General features: G+C 35.4%; 1 protein-coding gene across 2 annotated transcripts in view; it reads left to right on the forward strand.

The window, feature by feature from the left end:
- The window catches only part of RPRD1A (regulation of nuclear pre-mRNA domain containing 1A), a 68,059-nt gene that overhangs the window by 23,952 nt on the left and 27,875 nt on the right, over positions 1-16,232 (forward strand). Inside the window, exons 2-7 of one of the 2 annotated variants that reach the window (XM_012103338.5) lie at positions 4,472-4,601; positions 7,409-7,515; positions 7,595-7,692; positions 10,041-10,167; positions 10,276-10,451; positions 11,768-14,455. In XM_012103338.5, coding sequence (XP_011958728.1) covers positions 4,472-4,601; positions 7,409-7,515; positions 7,595-7,692; positions 10,041-10,167; positions 10,276-10,451; positions 11,768-11,887 — 758 coding nt within the window. In that variant the 3' untranslated portion in view covers positions 11,888-14,455. Of the gene's footprint in view, positions 1-4,471; positions 4,602-7,408; positions 7,516-7,594; positions 7,693-10,040; positions 10,168-10,275; positions 10,452-11,767; positions 14,456-16,232 lie in introns of those variants that run through there. The other variant, XM_004020428.6, reaches the window with a different exon arrangement.

Here is a 16,232-nt window from a genome sequence, read left to right on the forward strand (position 1 = left end):
GCCAGGCAGGATGAAGCACAAGCTGGAATCAAGATTCCCCAGAGACATATCAGTAACTTCAGATATGCAGATGACACCACCCTAATGGCAGAAAGGGAAGAAGAACACTTTCTTGATGAAAGCGAAAGAGGAGAGTCAAAAAGTTGATTTAAAACTCAACATTTAAAAAACTTAAGATCATGGCATCCAGTCCCATCACTTCATGGCAAATAGATGGGGAAATAATGGAAACAGTGAGAGATTTTCTTTTTGGGGGCTCCAAAATCACTGCAGAGGTGACTGCAGCTATGAAATTAAAAGACTCCTGCTCCTTGGAAGAAAGGCTTTGACCAACCTAGACAGCATATTAAGAAGCAGAGACATTACTTTGCCAACAAAGGTCCACTAGTCAAGGCTATGGTTTTTCCAGTGGTCATGTATGGATGTGAGAGTTGGAGTATGAAGAAAGCTGAGCACCGAAGAATTGGTGCTTTTTAACTGTGATGTTGGAGAAGACTCTTGAGAGTCCCTTGGACTGCAAGGAGATCCAACCAGTCCATTCTAAAGGAGATCAGTCCTGGGTGTTCTTTGGAAGGAATGATGCTAAAGCTGAAACTCCAATACTTTGGCCACCTGATGCGAAGAACTGACTCATTTGAAAAGACCCTGATGGCTAGGAAAGATTGAAGGCAGGCGGAGAAGGGGACAACAGAGGATGAGATAGTTGGATGGCATCATTGACTTAATGGACATGAGTTTGGGCAAACTGCCAGAGTTGGTGATTGACAGGGAAACCTGGCATGCTACAGTCCATGGGATTGCCAAGAGTTGGACCCAACAGAGCAACTGAACTGAACTGTGCCACCTGAGAAGCTTTATGCTTAGTACCTACAGGAGCTTAAAATTTTGTTTGGTGAGGTGAGATATAAGAAAATGATTTCTCGCAATATGTTGACTGGTCCTTATTTGGCTTATACTTCACTGGTACAAACATGGTAGGGCACACACAGACTAAGTGAAGTGAGGTGAGAGTCACTCAGTCGTATCCGACTCTTTGTGACCCCATGGACTGTAGAGTCCATGGATTTCTCCAGGTCAGGATACTGGAGTGGGTAGGCTAACTGGGATATAATACTGAGTTTATGGTTGCTGTCAGTATTGGTGTCATATATCAGCAGAGAGAGAATTTAAAAAAAAAAAAGACTCACGTAGCTACATGACCTATCTTGTGCCAGTTTTTATGTTGCAAAGTCCTGATTGAACAGGACAGGTTATTTTTGGTCTGAACACAGCATGGCACACAGCAAATATTAAATAAACACGAGTTAAATTGAATGGAAGATTGGGAAAATTGGTGTCTTTACAGGGAGCCCTGTGAACAGTAAAAACATCGGAATTGATTAGGTCGGACCCATTATTTAGCCTTATATTCTGTTGCCAATAGAGTTATTTCTTTAAGAATTTATGAAATGGCTTGTTTGCTCTCGTTGTTAGCTTTGTGTGTTTTAGAAACAATTTATGGATCTGTTATTTACAAAAAAATTTATTTGAAAATAATGTGATTTCTTCTGGAATTGCTTGTTGTAATTTGTTCCATTAGTTTATTATTTGTTCTACACAAAGTTTTAAATGGCAGTACATTTTTTTCCCCTGAAAATCTGGAGAAGGGTATAATTTATGGCAGTTTCTAGGTATTTCTCATATTTTGCTGTGGTTTCCACAAGGGAAAAAATGAAAATAATGTCTTGGTATTTGGATCCCATACTATAAAGTTATGCTGCTGGTTCAGAGTTTATCCTTTGAAATATACTGGGAAATATATGTTGAAATCTTGTAAATTTTTTCTTTAGTGTACATTGCAGAAAATGATTCTGAATTATTTTCAAGAGGTTAGGCACTCACAAATTTTAAAAATTGTGAAATATATACTTTAAAATTTTTGTGGGAAAATAAACATAACATTGAACACTTTAATCATTTTTAAGTGTGAAGTTTTAGTGGTATTAAGTATATTTTTGCTCTTGTGCAACTGTCACTAACATACATCTTTAGAACTATTTTCCTGTTATGAAAGTGCAACTCTGTCCCCATTAAACAGTAATTCTCCGTATCTCCCTCTTCTTAGCCCCTGACAGCCACCGTTCTACTTTGTCTATGAATTTGACTATTCTAGGTACCTGATATGAATGCAGTCATACGGTGTATGTCTTTTTGTGGCAGGCTTGTTTACTTAACATAACATCCTCTGTGTGTGCTTAGTTGCTCAGTCGTGTCTGACTCTTTGCGACCCCATGGATGGTAGCCCACCAGGCTCCACTGTCCATGGGGATTCTCCGGGCAAGAATACTGGAGTGGGTTGCCATGCCCTCCTCCAGGGGATCGTCCCAACTCAGGGATGGAACCCAGGTCTCACGCGTTGCAGGCGAATTCTTTACCATCTGAGCATTGTAGCTTGTGTCAGAATGTTCTTTCTTTTTCAGACTGAGTAGTAGTCTGTTTGTATCTATATACCATGTTGTGCTTATTCATTCATCTATTGACAGACACTTGGATTATTTCACCGTTTAGCTGTTGTGAATAATACTGTTAACATTCTGAAACATTTTGGTTGAGCTGCTATTAAATCTTCTCAAAAGTCATACCCACTTGCATTTATGACAGGAGGCATAGTCCAGTTGTTAATGTTAAGAGGAAATCCTTTGCAGTTGGACTTTTGGGATTCAAATCATGACTGATCCCTTCCTGGCTATTTCACTGTGGGCAGATAACCTTTTTGATGTCTATTTTTGTTCAACTGCCAAATTCAAATAATAATGATACCTTACATTATTTGGATTAAATTAGGTTTTATATATATATAAAGTGCTAAGAACAAATTTGAGTATTTAAATTCTTTTTGATGTCAAGAATGCAAATACTTGGATTAATACTTTTAATATTTAGATTAAGGCCTTTTCTTTGTGTGAGGTTTTCTGTGGGCAAAGGTTAGGATGTTTTTTTTTAAAGATAAGGTTGAATACTGGAAATTTACTGTTATAATCTTCACAAGAAAGGATCTTGGTATCTTAATCAGTTGTCCTCTATGGTTTAGCTGACCAGACAAGAGCCAGAAGAATCAGAAGTTGGTCTCTGTTATTGCCATCTCTCCCTTTATCTTCATTCTGTGCCAGCAACTTTCAAAAGCCCAGTAATTGGTAGACTGCAACTTTAGACAGGCAAACCAGGTAATGTAGTCAATGGGCACTACAGGTTTGTAAGGTCTGATCAGTTGTGACTCAATATTTTACAGTCTCTAAAAGAAAAATGTGAACTCAAAAGTGGCTTGAATTTTAAATTAAATACTTGTATCTTGAGGACTAAATGCTGTCTGCCCAAATATTTGCCTTAAATCCAATAAACTGGCCCCGTGAATAGTACACTGGATTATCAGTCCTTAGAGTAAGCCCTTACGCCAGTGTAATGTGGATGTCACAAAGTATGCTGTTTGTGAATATAATTGTACAACTTTGAATGATTCCAATTCTAGTAAAATACTACTGTGAAAATAGTATAAAAGGTTGTGTTCAACTAATTTTTCCACATATATATATATATATAAATTTTAAGTCATGTTCAGTACTTTTATGCCACTTAACATTTAATGAGTAATAATGTATTCTGGTTAGATTATTGAAATCTTGTCTGCTCTTTTAGGAGGATAATTGTACCCACAGAATGTTGTGAGTATGGGGTGTATTTTTGTCGAGATGAATCAGTTATTTAAGGCCATGTAATCCAAAGTAGGGGGACATCTAAACTTTGTCCACTTGGTTTCTCTAACATTCACTCTGTTAGCTTGACAAATATTTATTTAGTAAGTGAAAAAATCTGTAATTGATCGAAGTAATGCCTCTTTCAACCTGTCTTACATTTTGTTCTCTTTTGTTTCATGGTAACTTAATGATTGATGTTTAAATGAATATATGTATTGTCAATAAAGTAGTCATAAATTCAGTTAAGATTTAAGGTACCATTTTAATAACATGACCAATCACCATCTTATTTTAAGTGAGGTTTTTCACTGTATTTTATGTAGTGTTTAATAGTTTTAATAAAATTTAGTACAGAATAGTCACAGAAATACATTTTTACACAGATGTGATGATTTCCATGTATAAAAATTTGTAACTAATGATAATACTACCCATCAAAGATAAGTGCTTTAGATGACTTAGTAAACCTGTAAGGAAATATGTTATTGGCTACCTCTGCCTCATGAATTCTCTTTTTTCTCTCATGTGAGTGATCTTCAGAAACAATAAAGTAGTTATCCTTTAAAGAATATTGACTTGCTTTGCTGAATTTAGCAGTAGAATGAGAAGCTAGGGTTGAACCTAATATACAAAGGCTAGTAAGTTTGTTGTAGTTCTCAAACTACTTAATTTCAGGTATTGAGAAAGTTTGTCTCAGTTAAGTTGAGGGTATTTTAATTAGATTTTTTTTTTTTTTCCAGCCAAACCGAACAGGAAGCTTACTTTTCTCTACCTAGCTAATGATGTCATTCAAAACAGCAAAAGGAAGGGGCCAGAGTTTACAAAAGATTTTGCACCTGTTATAGTGGAGGCTTTTAAGCATGTTTCCAGGTATGGTCATTGTTTTGGGTACTAGGTAATCTGTTATAAATGTCTAATATGTCCTTTTGCTAAAACTTGTCTTAAGACATTAAAATAAAAAAATAAGCTGTATTTCTTTGAAGTTTTCATTTGAGAAGACTTACCAATGATGGCATTTATAAATATGTTAAATACTTGTATGAGGAAAAGGTTTTGCTCAGGTGGACATTTGGAGTTCACCTGTTTCTTAAGTGACCAAAAGCAACTGCCATATTGAAATGAAGTTTATTAAGAATTAATAAGTGTGTTGAATTGAAAATTTGTGTGCTTATAATGATCAATCTTCCAACTAATATTTCTGGAAAAACTTACCCCTTTCTGTCATATTGCATATAATAATTTTAATGTTTTCTGGTGTGTGGGTATATGTCACAACATTTTTAAATGCTTTGATAATACAGAATATTTAAAATAATCACAAGCCTGTTGAAAATTTTGCTATAGAAAATTTCTGAAGGTAGAAGTCTGTGCTTTTAAAATGCTTATTTCCAAATATTATGTGCAAATATTTGGTAGATTACTTTGTAAACATTGGGGTAGGCAATTACATCAGTCTAATTTGTAGAATTCAGTGGTGAATGATGATCTGTGTTGAATGAATGATTTAAGGATGAAAATATACTCACCACATGCCCTGAAGTTTAGTCACAGCAGATGTATTTTTTAAAAGAATTACAGAGTGTGAAACACTGCTGTATGTTGCTTTCTTAAATTAATATTATTTATCCTTCAATTTAGATACTGTCTATTACCATCTTTTCAGGTGCTGGTGTTTCTTAGAATTCAGTCCAAGGCCTCCTGGTGTCATATTCTTTACTAGTCCTCTGGGTGATTTCATACATTTCATATGTTTAGTTATTATCCACACCCTAAAAGCTGATAATCTTTGCTCCAGTGCAGTGTTTTTCCTTTCAGTTTTGTAGGTATATCCAATTGCGTATTGATTTCTAGTTGTATGCTTCCACACATCTGAGACTTAAATATGTAATTGAATTCACAGTATCCTTCCTCCCTGTCAAACTTGCTCCTTCTCTAGGTTCACTTTCTTGATGAATGGCAACTTCATCTATCCTGATGCCCCTGTGAGAAATTAGGTGTTGCTGTGAACTCTCTGTGATACCGTGATTTATAATATATGCACTGTCCTTTCTCCTTGACTCGCTGTATCCCATATAGTACATAGAGTTCTATTGGTTCTTAGACTTCCTGTCATTCCAGTTACCATAATGTCATTTCTGTATAATTGCAGTAGCCTCCAGTATTGTTTAATCCATCTAGGAAACTGTAGCCATAGCTGTAGAACTGACTAAACAGTCTTCTGTCTTTGAGTGGTTCTCGTTTCTCTAGAGATCAGGTCTGAAGTGCTGAGTAAAGCTTCAGGTGTTCCTCCCTGGCCCAGTGTACTTCTTCAGACTCCTGCTCACATTTCTCCACCTCCTCAACCCCTCTCCTCCCCCATGCACACTATAGTTTATGTGGTTTAAGTTAACTGGTTAACTTATGGTTATGTGGTTAAGTTATTTAGTTCTTTCTGGCTTGGGCTTTTTTAATTTATTGCCTCTTCCTAAAATTCCATAAAATATTTATTGGCCATCTACTTTGTGCTGGGCAGTGAGGATACCATAATGGATGAACTATAAAGTTCTGTTCTAGTGGAGCTTAAATTTCAGTGGATAACAGAATAATACAACTGAATATATCTAAAAATGTCAAAAAAAAAAGAGATAAGTACTACGAAGAAACATAAAGCAGGGAAGGAGCTAGAGAGTGTGATGACACTCAGTTATTTCATGAGGTGAGGATTGACAGTTTGGGGGAGCAGAGACTGAAGGGAGGGATAAAACAGGCCATTTGACTATCTAGCGGGAAAGGGTCCTGGGTAGAGAAAACTCGAGGTAGACACAGGGAGATACCATGTGCTGGGCATATTTGAGGATCAGCAAGATTTGCATTTAGGAAATGTGGTCTAAGAGGTAGCCAGGAAGTAGAACATGCCCAGTTTGTGGCCCAGGGTAAAGTCTTTGCTTTTATCCTTGGTATAATTGGTGGTTCTTTCATACTGAGAGCAGTATGAAGTGGTTTACATTAGTAGAGAATAGGATGAAGGAGTAGAGCCTGGGAACCCAGTGAAAAGGCTGTTGCAGAAATCCAGGCAAGAGATCGTGGTGGTTCAGTCTGCAGCGGGAGTGGTGAAGGTGGTGGGAAGTGTTGGGAGTAGGCTGTTTCCCACTTCTGTGTGTCCAGATAAGCATATCATTTCTTCAAATACTGTTCCTCCCATACCTTTCCTGATCTCTCTTGAAGTGGGCCATGTCTCTGTGAAACCCATCTCTAATGCTCTGTTCTCTTCTGTGGCTCTTACAAATAACAGCTGCCACAAAGCTCCGTCTTATCTCCAGTGTTGGAGATCGTACATTGGTCAGGAAATATCTGTGAAATAAGCTTCAGAGTCACCTGTTAGCAGTCTTCCTTAGCTTTATGTTCCGCCCCCCATGAGGCTAGAGGCACTTTCTTGATGACCCCTTGTCACCAGTCCTAGCGCTGTCATCCTTCTTTGGTGGTTTTTTGCTTACTAGTGTGTCTCTAAGTTCTTTAAGGGAAGCAGAGAGTATGTCTGTCTTGGTCACTTCACCCTTGAACTGCTGGTCACATAGTGAAACTCAGTGAACAGTTGGGCAGCTTTTTTCAGGGAGTGGGTAACCATTGTATTTAAAATCACCAGTATCTTTGCAATGGCACTGTGCATTTTACTGTTAATGTTTTTATCTTCTCTTTAGTGAAACTGATGAAAGTTGTAAGAAGCACCTTGGAAGAGTGCTGTCTATTTGGGAAGAAAGGTCTGTGTATGAAAATGATGTATTAGAACAACTTAAGCAAGCTCTGTGTAAGTATATAATCTTTTATCATTATCTCTTCATTGAAAGGTGTTCTTTCATTAAAAGTTAAATGTTCTTTCAACTCAGATGGTGACAAGAAGCCCAGGAAGCGAACGTATGAGCAGATAAAGGTGGATGAGAATGAAAACTGTTCCTCTCTAGGATCTCCAAGTGAACCACCACAGGTAGCAGTTTTTCTCTCTTGAGAGAGTTATATTTCTAGTATTTCATGTAGCCACCAAGCTTTACTAATTTTGCTGTTTTATTTCTGTAAATTGACTTATTATAATTCTGGGTATAGGAAACAAGCTATGTGAATAAGTCTTATTTTCTGATTAACCACTTAATGTTTAATGTGTGTTGTATACTAGGCAATTTTATTTCACATAAAAAGTATTTGATTGCCAGGTATGATAAGATCTGGTGAGATATCTACCATTTCAACAGTTTGTTTTTTTTTAAATAAAATGTAGACTATTATATTGTTTAAGTATGCAAAAAATTCCATGCCTAGAGATAAACAATCTTCTTAAGTATTTTCGCTTTTAAACATGTAAAAATGCATGTTAGAGTTAACAAGTACGTATTCATATAGTTCTATGGAACCATATGGAACCATGTAGTTCCATGGTAAAAACAGATTAATTAGAATCATTATCTTAATACTCCATGTCCTCCCAGGTTGGTACAGTATAGCATTTTCTAACCATCAGATGATTCCAAAAAGACATTTTAACCTTAATTATGTGGGCATTGAGTCTTAAAGCTTCCTCCTTCTATGTTTCAAACATATAGGAGGGACAGATAGAATTTTAAAGGAGAAAATGAAGACATAGCCATACTCTTAAAACAAGGTAAATATCTTCATGGGCTACAAATGGTACAGAAACGTAACTCAGTGTGTGAGCCAGAATGTGGTCCCTGCTGAGCTTTGTCTGGAAGCAGATGTGGTTTGCAGGAATTAGTATCCTGTAGAGTAATAAGAACTTAAGTGCTCCATGGACTTGGAGACCTGGACTGAAACTCACTCCAAGAACAGTATTTTACTCCAGTTTTAATTAAAGGGTCTGACCCTTTCCTATTCTCCCTGATGAGAGAGTAACCTAAGTTGTACTTCTAGGAGTTTCTGACGTGACTCCTCCCTAGCACTTGTTGTATACAATGCAATTGCTTTTGGCTTTATAATGACCATTTTCTGGTTAGTTGTGTTGCTTAATTCTCAATGGTTCAGAATGGCAAAGATTTCTCTTCATAGGACCTAATCATTTCATTCTCCTCTGTCAGGAGGTTGTTTCCGCTTGCTTTCTTCATGTAGGAGTGTGAAGGTGTAATGAGAGTAGTTTGTAATTAAAGCATGCATACATTGTCAAAACCATAAAGCCAGGTTTCTTGTTAGTAATCCAGAAAATTTTAGAACTTTCTAAGTCTGATTAAAAAATAATAATAATGTAAGTTATTTGGGGCATCATGAGAAACAAGCTTCCTTGTCATGTCATTGCTGTTAAGCTCACTTTCATTGTAGTGGTGAAATATAACAAAATAACTTTTTTTTGTAATACTTGGATTTTAAAAACAGTAGTGAATTAAAAGCACACTGGGGATAGTATATTTCTAACTAGGTTCCATTCATTCTAATCTTTGATTATTTGCTATATGCTAGACCCCAGTAATAACATTTTTTGTAAGGGGATAGCTTAAAGAAAAATTCGAAACTGGCTGGCAGTGTCATCTAAATATATACAGAGTTAATAATATCCTACACTTTTCATGTATGTGTGTAATTTCTTAGTGTTCCAGAATCTAGGCTTAGAGATGTAAAAAAGAAAACAAGTGAAAAAGATGTGGATGGGAATGGAGACTAGGAAAAAGAAAATTTACTCAGTTTTCTTTGGAATAATTTAGGGATGTTATGAATTATGAAATTATCAGCAAATACTTGCCCATCCCTCCTAATTATAGCTGGTATGAAAACAGTGCAATGAAAATATTGATGTTAAAATGCTGATTAAGCATTATATAAATATAAGTCACCAGATATATGGAACTTTGTAACATTTTAATGATCTTAGTAACAAACCATAGAATAATTGAAGGTATCATATGTGAACATACATATTCCAAAAGTACATTTCTCTTATGCTTTAATTACTTCATTGGGAGATGGAATTTGGGGGGCTCTTCTGTGTTATGATAGATGATGATTTATGTTTTCTACCCCCCAATATCTAATTTAATACTAGAAATTCTTCTTATATATTAGTATAATGATTCTACAATGAATATGTCATTCATAAAACTTGTATTCTCCAGGTTGAAGTTATAGCCTGCCTTCCGTCTTCAGTTCAGTTCAGATCAGTTGCTCAGTCGTGTCCGACTCTTTGCGACCCCTTACCACTGTATATGTTTGGCTTACAAATGAATCACATCATTTTAATAGTCGAATAGTCAGATTAAGGAATATGAATGAATTTTAGGTCTTTTATATTTGTTTAAGCTTCACTACTTTTGGTTCTAAAGTTGTCTAACTTTTTAGACTCTAGATCTCGTTAGAGCATTGCAAGATCTAGAAAATGCAGCTTCTGGTGATGCAGCAGTTCATCAAAGGATAGCTTCTTTGCCTGTTGAAGTTCAAGAAGTGTCCCTTCTAGATAAAATAACAGGTAAGAAGAGCAAGTCTGATCTGAACTTTTCAGGGGGACAGGGTAAGGAAACAGCATATGACATTGTTTTTGTTGTGTAATACTTGTGTTATCCTGTGCTTTTCTTAGATAAAGAGTCTGGAGAAAGACTTTCTAAAATGGTAGAGGATGCTTGTATGTTGCTGGCAGACTACAACGGCAGATTGGCGGCTGAAATAGATGATAGGAAGCAGCTCACTCGAATGTTAGCAGATTTTCTTCGTTGTCAAAAGGAAGCCCTTGCAGAGAAAGAGCATAAATTGGAAGTGCGTAACCTTTTCCTTATTTAGTGCTTGTTTATTAAATTTATTTTTGGTAGGAACCTTAAAATAGCTTAATATTCCTGCACGTTTTGCTCTTTTTGAACATAGAGCCCTTTAGACAATGGCCCAGGTAAGCTACTCCAATTAAGCTACATTAATTGGTTTTTTACTTGAACCAACTCAGTCTGCCTAAGAAAATTTAGAGATTTTGAATGAGTAAAAATTGGTTGTGTTTTTAAATTACTCATGTGAAATTCCAGTAACAGTAATTCATCTTATGCGTTTAGACCCTTATCCTCAATAACAAAAATAATGGGAAAATAGCAGTTAGTATAAAGTCTTGTCTTAGCTATAGTAAATTATGGTTGGACTTAATTCCTGTTCTGAGTACATGCAGTCTTTTGGGTATACAATTAAGAAATAAAGACTTTTTGTTACGGGTATACTGGTTCCCAGTTTCCCTGTCCCTGAGCAGTTTATCAGTTTTGCTTAGGAAGGTAGTTGTCAGGTTACTTCATTATTCCATTCTTGAATTTTAACATATTTCTACTCCACTCTTGGGTTGGACACCCCCTTAAGTAGAAGGTTATTGCTTCTTTAAATTGAATGATGATTGATACTGTTGACAAGAAGTCTGGAGCTACAGGGGTTAAAAGAAGAAACTCAAATTTCCTTTGAGCAGAGTAGCCATTGTCAGGGGTAGGGAATGAACCAGACTTCATTTTATTTAACAGAATCTTTAATTTGATTAGTTCTTGTTAAAATTGTTTGCTGCTATAGTAATTTCTTGTTCTAATAATACATAGAATTTCTAAAGTCTGGATCCCTTTTTTAAGAGAGTCCTCTTTAAATTTCTAGGTATGTTATGATGCTGCATCTGTTAAGTTGCTTCTATTTATTAGAGTTTAGTTCTTGTTTCAGCAGTCCCTGATTGTGCCAAAGATGATTACCATTGCTACCTGTGAATGCAGTTGACTAAGTACCAGCATCAGAGCTCTCCCACCCCGTATTGTCAGCACTGTGTAGCATTACCCCTTTTCAGTCCTCCCCTCCTCTGCTCACACATACACACTCAAAGCATAGTTGTTGGCATTTTGCTCACCTTTAGAGAGGTTGCCCAGTTTTACATATAACAGAATTTTCTAAAAAATAAGTTTGATAATTAACTTACTGGTTTTTGATCTTGTGATGGAACCTCAGTCTTAAACACACTGTTACTTGTTTTACTGTTAGCAGAATTAAGGGTAAGTAATGCCATGTAATTTTTGTCTCTAGTCCTTGGTATGCTTTCTTTAACTTCTGTTGAGCTTCTGTTGCAGGTATTGGACATGGGCGTATCTTCTAATGATGTCATCAACCTTAGCATATTCTTCCTGCTAAAAATAAATATCAAACTCCAAAGCCTGAATTGTCTCATGTTTTTGAAAACTGAAGACTGAAACCTCATTATTCCACTTCATACTGCTTTCCCACTTAAACTGGTTATATATCACTGGTTACAAAAACAGCGTTTATGTTTGAAATGTATAGAAAAATGATCAGATACCATCCAACCTAACCCCCTCTTATCCCAGTGTCTTCCAGGAAGGCAGATTTCATGACAGTTACAGGTAGTGAGGCTGATGATAATAATGGCAGTGAAATTTACCATATGTCAGGTACTATTCTAAGCGCTTCACGCATATCAACTAATTTAATCCTATGTAGCAGGAAACATACGAATTTTATAAATAGAGGAAATGGAAGGAGATTAAATAATTTGTTTAAGGTTGTAAAGAGGTAGTGACTTGTTTAGAACCCAAGCAATCTGCCTCCAAAATGAAAATTTTGCTTCCAGTTTTTGCATCAGTGTAAGATTATAGCAGCAGCTGGTAGTCACTTTTCTCAAAATAAGGTGTTCTAGGAACTTTTTTGTTGTGTTTTAGAATAACTAGATTTTTGTTATCATAAACCACCTAAACTATGTCAGATGTTTCTTAGAAGTAAAAAATATTTAGATTTCTAATAAACTAGGAAGTTGTTTCGTAGCACTCTTTGTAAATATCATTTATAACTAGGTGATTCTGTTTTCAGAAGATGTGAAAATAATTTGAGTTTTTTAGACATGTTTTGTGCCAAATAGATGGCATCCCTTTGAAGTTGAGACTGAGTGGTCAGGATTTAGACCATATCAGCATCACATAGTTTTTACTTGTCAGGCATCCTTGAACATTAAGTGTGATTGACCAGGTATTGACATGTCCGTAATTGCTCTTAAGAAGAAGAGGGGATATAATGGCTGTTTCATATTTCTTAAGGAAGCCAGTATTAAAACATTTGTAATGAATGAAAACATGAAGTGTTTAAAAAATTTTTTGGAAATTATGAATCGTTTTTTAAACTTGTAACTGTAGCTGGTTATTAAAGCAGGTGACTTTTCATGATACAGATGGTATTTAAAAAAATAGGCTTTTATGAAGTACGTATTTACCTCATGCAACATTGATCAGTTTTAAATTGGTAGACTTCCATAGAAAACTGGAAATCATGGTTTGATGGCTCTTAAAAGGAGAAATCAAATCACAGTTCCAAGTTTTAGAAGTCAGGGTGGGAAAGCTGTCAGAGAGGATAGTGTTTATCCTTTGCAGTCCTTTATCAGTATATTCAGATTTACCTAATTTTTTAAAATGAGGGAATAATATTCATGGTATGACTATTGTTTGTTTGTTTAAGTCTTTCCCTTATGGTGTCAGATTGTACCCATTGAGGTGCTTTTATTAGTTTTGTGCATTACAGCTATATTACAGAGGACATCCTGTTAATGCAGGTTTGTTTAGTAGTGCTAGTATATATCTATAGGATTGAGTCTCAGAAGTAGAATAGAATAGCTAGGTCAAGAATGACTGGTTAAATGTTGATTTTGCTTTTTTCAACTCCTTGAAGTATGAGTGCATCTTTTCCTGCACAACATCATCCAGTACTGAAGTCAGTGATCTTTAAAATTTTTGTATATCTGGTACAAAATCAGATGGTCCAGTGGTTAAGATTTAGGAAACTTAGGATCTCACATGCCTCCTGGCCAAAAAACCAAAACAGAAAACAGAAAAAATATTGCAACAAATTCAATAAAAACTTTAAAAATGAAACACATAAAAATATTAAAAATTTTTGTATATTTTATAGGTTAAAAATATTTTTTTTGTTTGCTTAGGTTGGTCATTTTAAAATATTTGTTAGCCACTTCACTTCTGCTGATTTCCTGTATCTCTTTAACTTTGGTTCTAGGTATATGGTTCAATGACAAATTGTCTTTGCCTTTATAAATTCTAGGCTTTTTGGATATAGTTAGGATTGCCTTCTCAATTTTCATAACTATAAAAATACTATACAAGTTCTCTGTAGTTTTTTTCCTAATAATTTTATCCTATAGGACTTTTTGTTCATGATATATATGATATAGGGATATAACTATTTGAAAGTGATAGTAAATGTCCCCTTGTCATTGATTAATGATTAGTCATTTAATGTTAGTCTATTTTGCTATATTGTAAAGTATAATTTTGATCATATTTATTTCTGTATACATGTATATTTGTGAATGTAGTCATTTTTCTATCCTGCTGGCCTGTTTGTTTTACACATATTTAATTACGCGGTAGATTTTTGTTTTTTATTACTTTTTGTTATTTTTGTCTAATTTTTTCTAATGATTATTGTGCTTATGAATTCTTTTTCCCTCTTACTATCTTATTTGTATTTGCCTCTATTTATAATTAATATTTTAAATGACATCTTCCTAAGTAGACATTTCTTAATTTACTTGGCGTTTTCAAGAGTGCTTGCTTTTATAAAATTTTTTGCTTTCCAAAAAGTTTAATTTCCATTTTTAAAAAGTGCATAAAGGTAAATTTTGTTTTGCATGAAACATTTAGTGATTAGAAACACATATATCTCTCAATATAGGAAATAAGAATATTTTAAATATATAGCACTGAAGATGCAGAATTAAACATTTTAAAATGCTAAAAGTGTTTGCATGTAGCTTTTTGATTGTTATTTACTGATTTATCAAATTACAAGTATCATTCAAGGGCATATTAGTAAGAGTATGGAGAACTGCTTATGGAATCTTTAGTTATTTCTTTATACTTTGTCTTTCCATTGAAATCATACTGATTTCATTTAAATTTAAAATTAATAAGATGGAGCTATATGAATTTTTTTTAAAGAAGCAAATGTTACTAGTGTCTTAATTAGATTATTTTTTGAGATCAAAATATCATTAAGTTTAAAACTTTGTTATGGTTAATATGTCCATTTTTCAAGGATTATGTAATCTTTTAATTATTTTTGATAACTACTCCAGTAAGCTGTTTTCATCATGGGAAAAAAGCTACATAAGCAAAGGCTTATTAGCCGTATGTATTGGGTCCATGTATTTTGTGTGTTACCCTTTTCATGTGATATATGCATCTTATCATGTGACTATTTTCTTTTTTAATGTATGGATATTTCTGTTCTTTATGACTAATTGTTTCCATTTGTTTGATACTATAAACAGTATTGCAGTGGACATTTTTTTTTCTGGCCATACTGCAAGGCCTGTGGGATCTTAGTTCCCTGACCAGGGATTGAACCCAGGCCCTCAGCAATGAAAGCACTGAGTCCCAGCCACTGGACTTTCAGGGAAAGTAAACATCTCTTTTATTAACTCCCTACTCACCTCTTGTGATAAATTCCTAAAGATGAACTTGCTCATTCATGTTAAAGACTTTCAGTAAGATCCTATTAGGTCATTGCCTTTGATGATCCTCAAATAATCGTTAATCTGTATAGGTCTTCTCTTCTGGGCCATGGCTTTTCTCTAGACAAAATGGTTCACATTTGCTCAGTAGCTAACATAGGACGTCTTTGTTCAGAGCAGGGCCTCATTCTTATCTGTGTGACTCGTATCTTCAGAAGCAGGTCTTTGGCTTTGTTTCTTATCCCTCATCTGTTGGCTCTATGAGATGAGTTTTAACAGATTGATGGAAAGATGTATGTATTTGGTCTTCATTGTCAAAACAAGGCCCACCATTACATTTCAAGGAGCTTGGTGCCTCAGAGTCCTCAGAACGTCCAGAATTCCTCAGGATGAATTACATTACCCTTGGTCATTATCCCTTGTTTCATTTTTTTCTCTTTTCTAAAACTTCCAGGACATCTGTATACTGTGGTTCCTTCTTTTTCGTGGTGGGCTTCTGCCTTGATAACTTGTTTTATTATTTTAGTGACTTTTGGGGAGGAAGTGGAGTTCAGTTTGTTATGTAAATGGAAGACCTTTTGTGTCTAATTAAATAGAAGTAATAATATATGTTTCATAACTCCTGCCAGACCACACTGATGTCTGTTGCCTCTATTGTTTTAACAGCTGAGGTTCCTGCGCCCTCTGTTAACTCTCTGCATCACAGGAGCTAGATTGGTCTTTTAAGAGGAAAACAGATCTCATCAGACCCCTGTGTAAAACTTTCCAATGCTTCCTATTACACTTTTGGATCTTAGACGCCGTACATGGCCTGTGAGATGACTAGTCTCGAGTCTCTGTTAACTTCATCTTGTAACCGTCTCAGAGGCATCAATTTAAGCAGATGAAGCAAGTTTTCACACCAGGGCTTTTGCTTTGCCAATTGCTAACAAAGTGGCTGCAATGCTGTCTCCTAATCTTTACTTCCGTGCTAAGTTGCTTCAGTTGTGTCAGACTCTGTGCGACACTATGGACTGCAGCCTGCTAGGCTCCTCCGTTCATGGGATTCTCCAGGCAAGAAT

The sequence above is a fragment of the Ovis aries genome, chromosome 23 (assembly GCF_016772045.2).
Source record: "Ovis aries strain OAR_USU_Benz2616 breed Rambouillet chromosome 23, ARS-UI_Ramb_v3.0, whole genome shotgun sequence".
Lineage (NCBI taxonomy): Eukaryota > Metazoa > Chordata > Mammalia > Artiodactyla > Bovidae > Ovis > Ovis aries.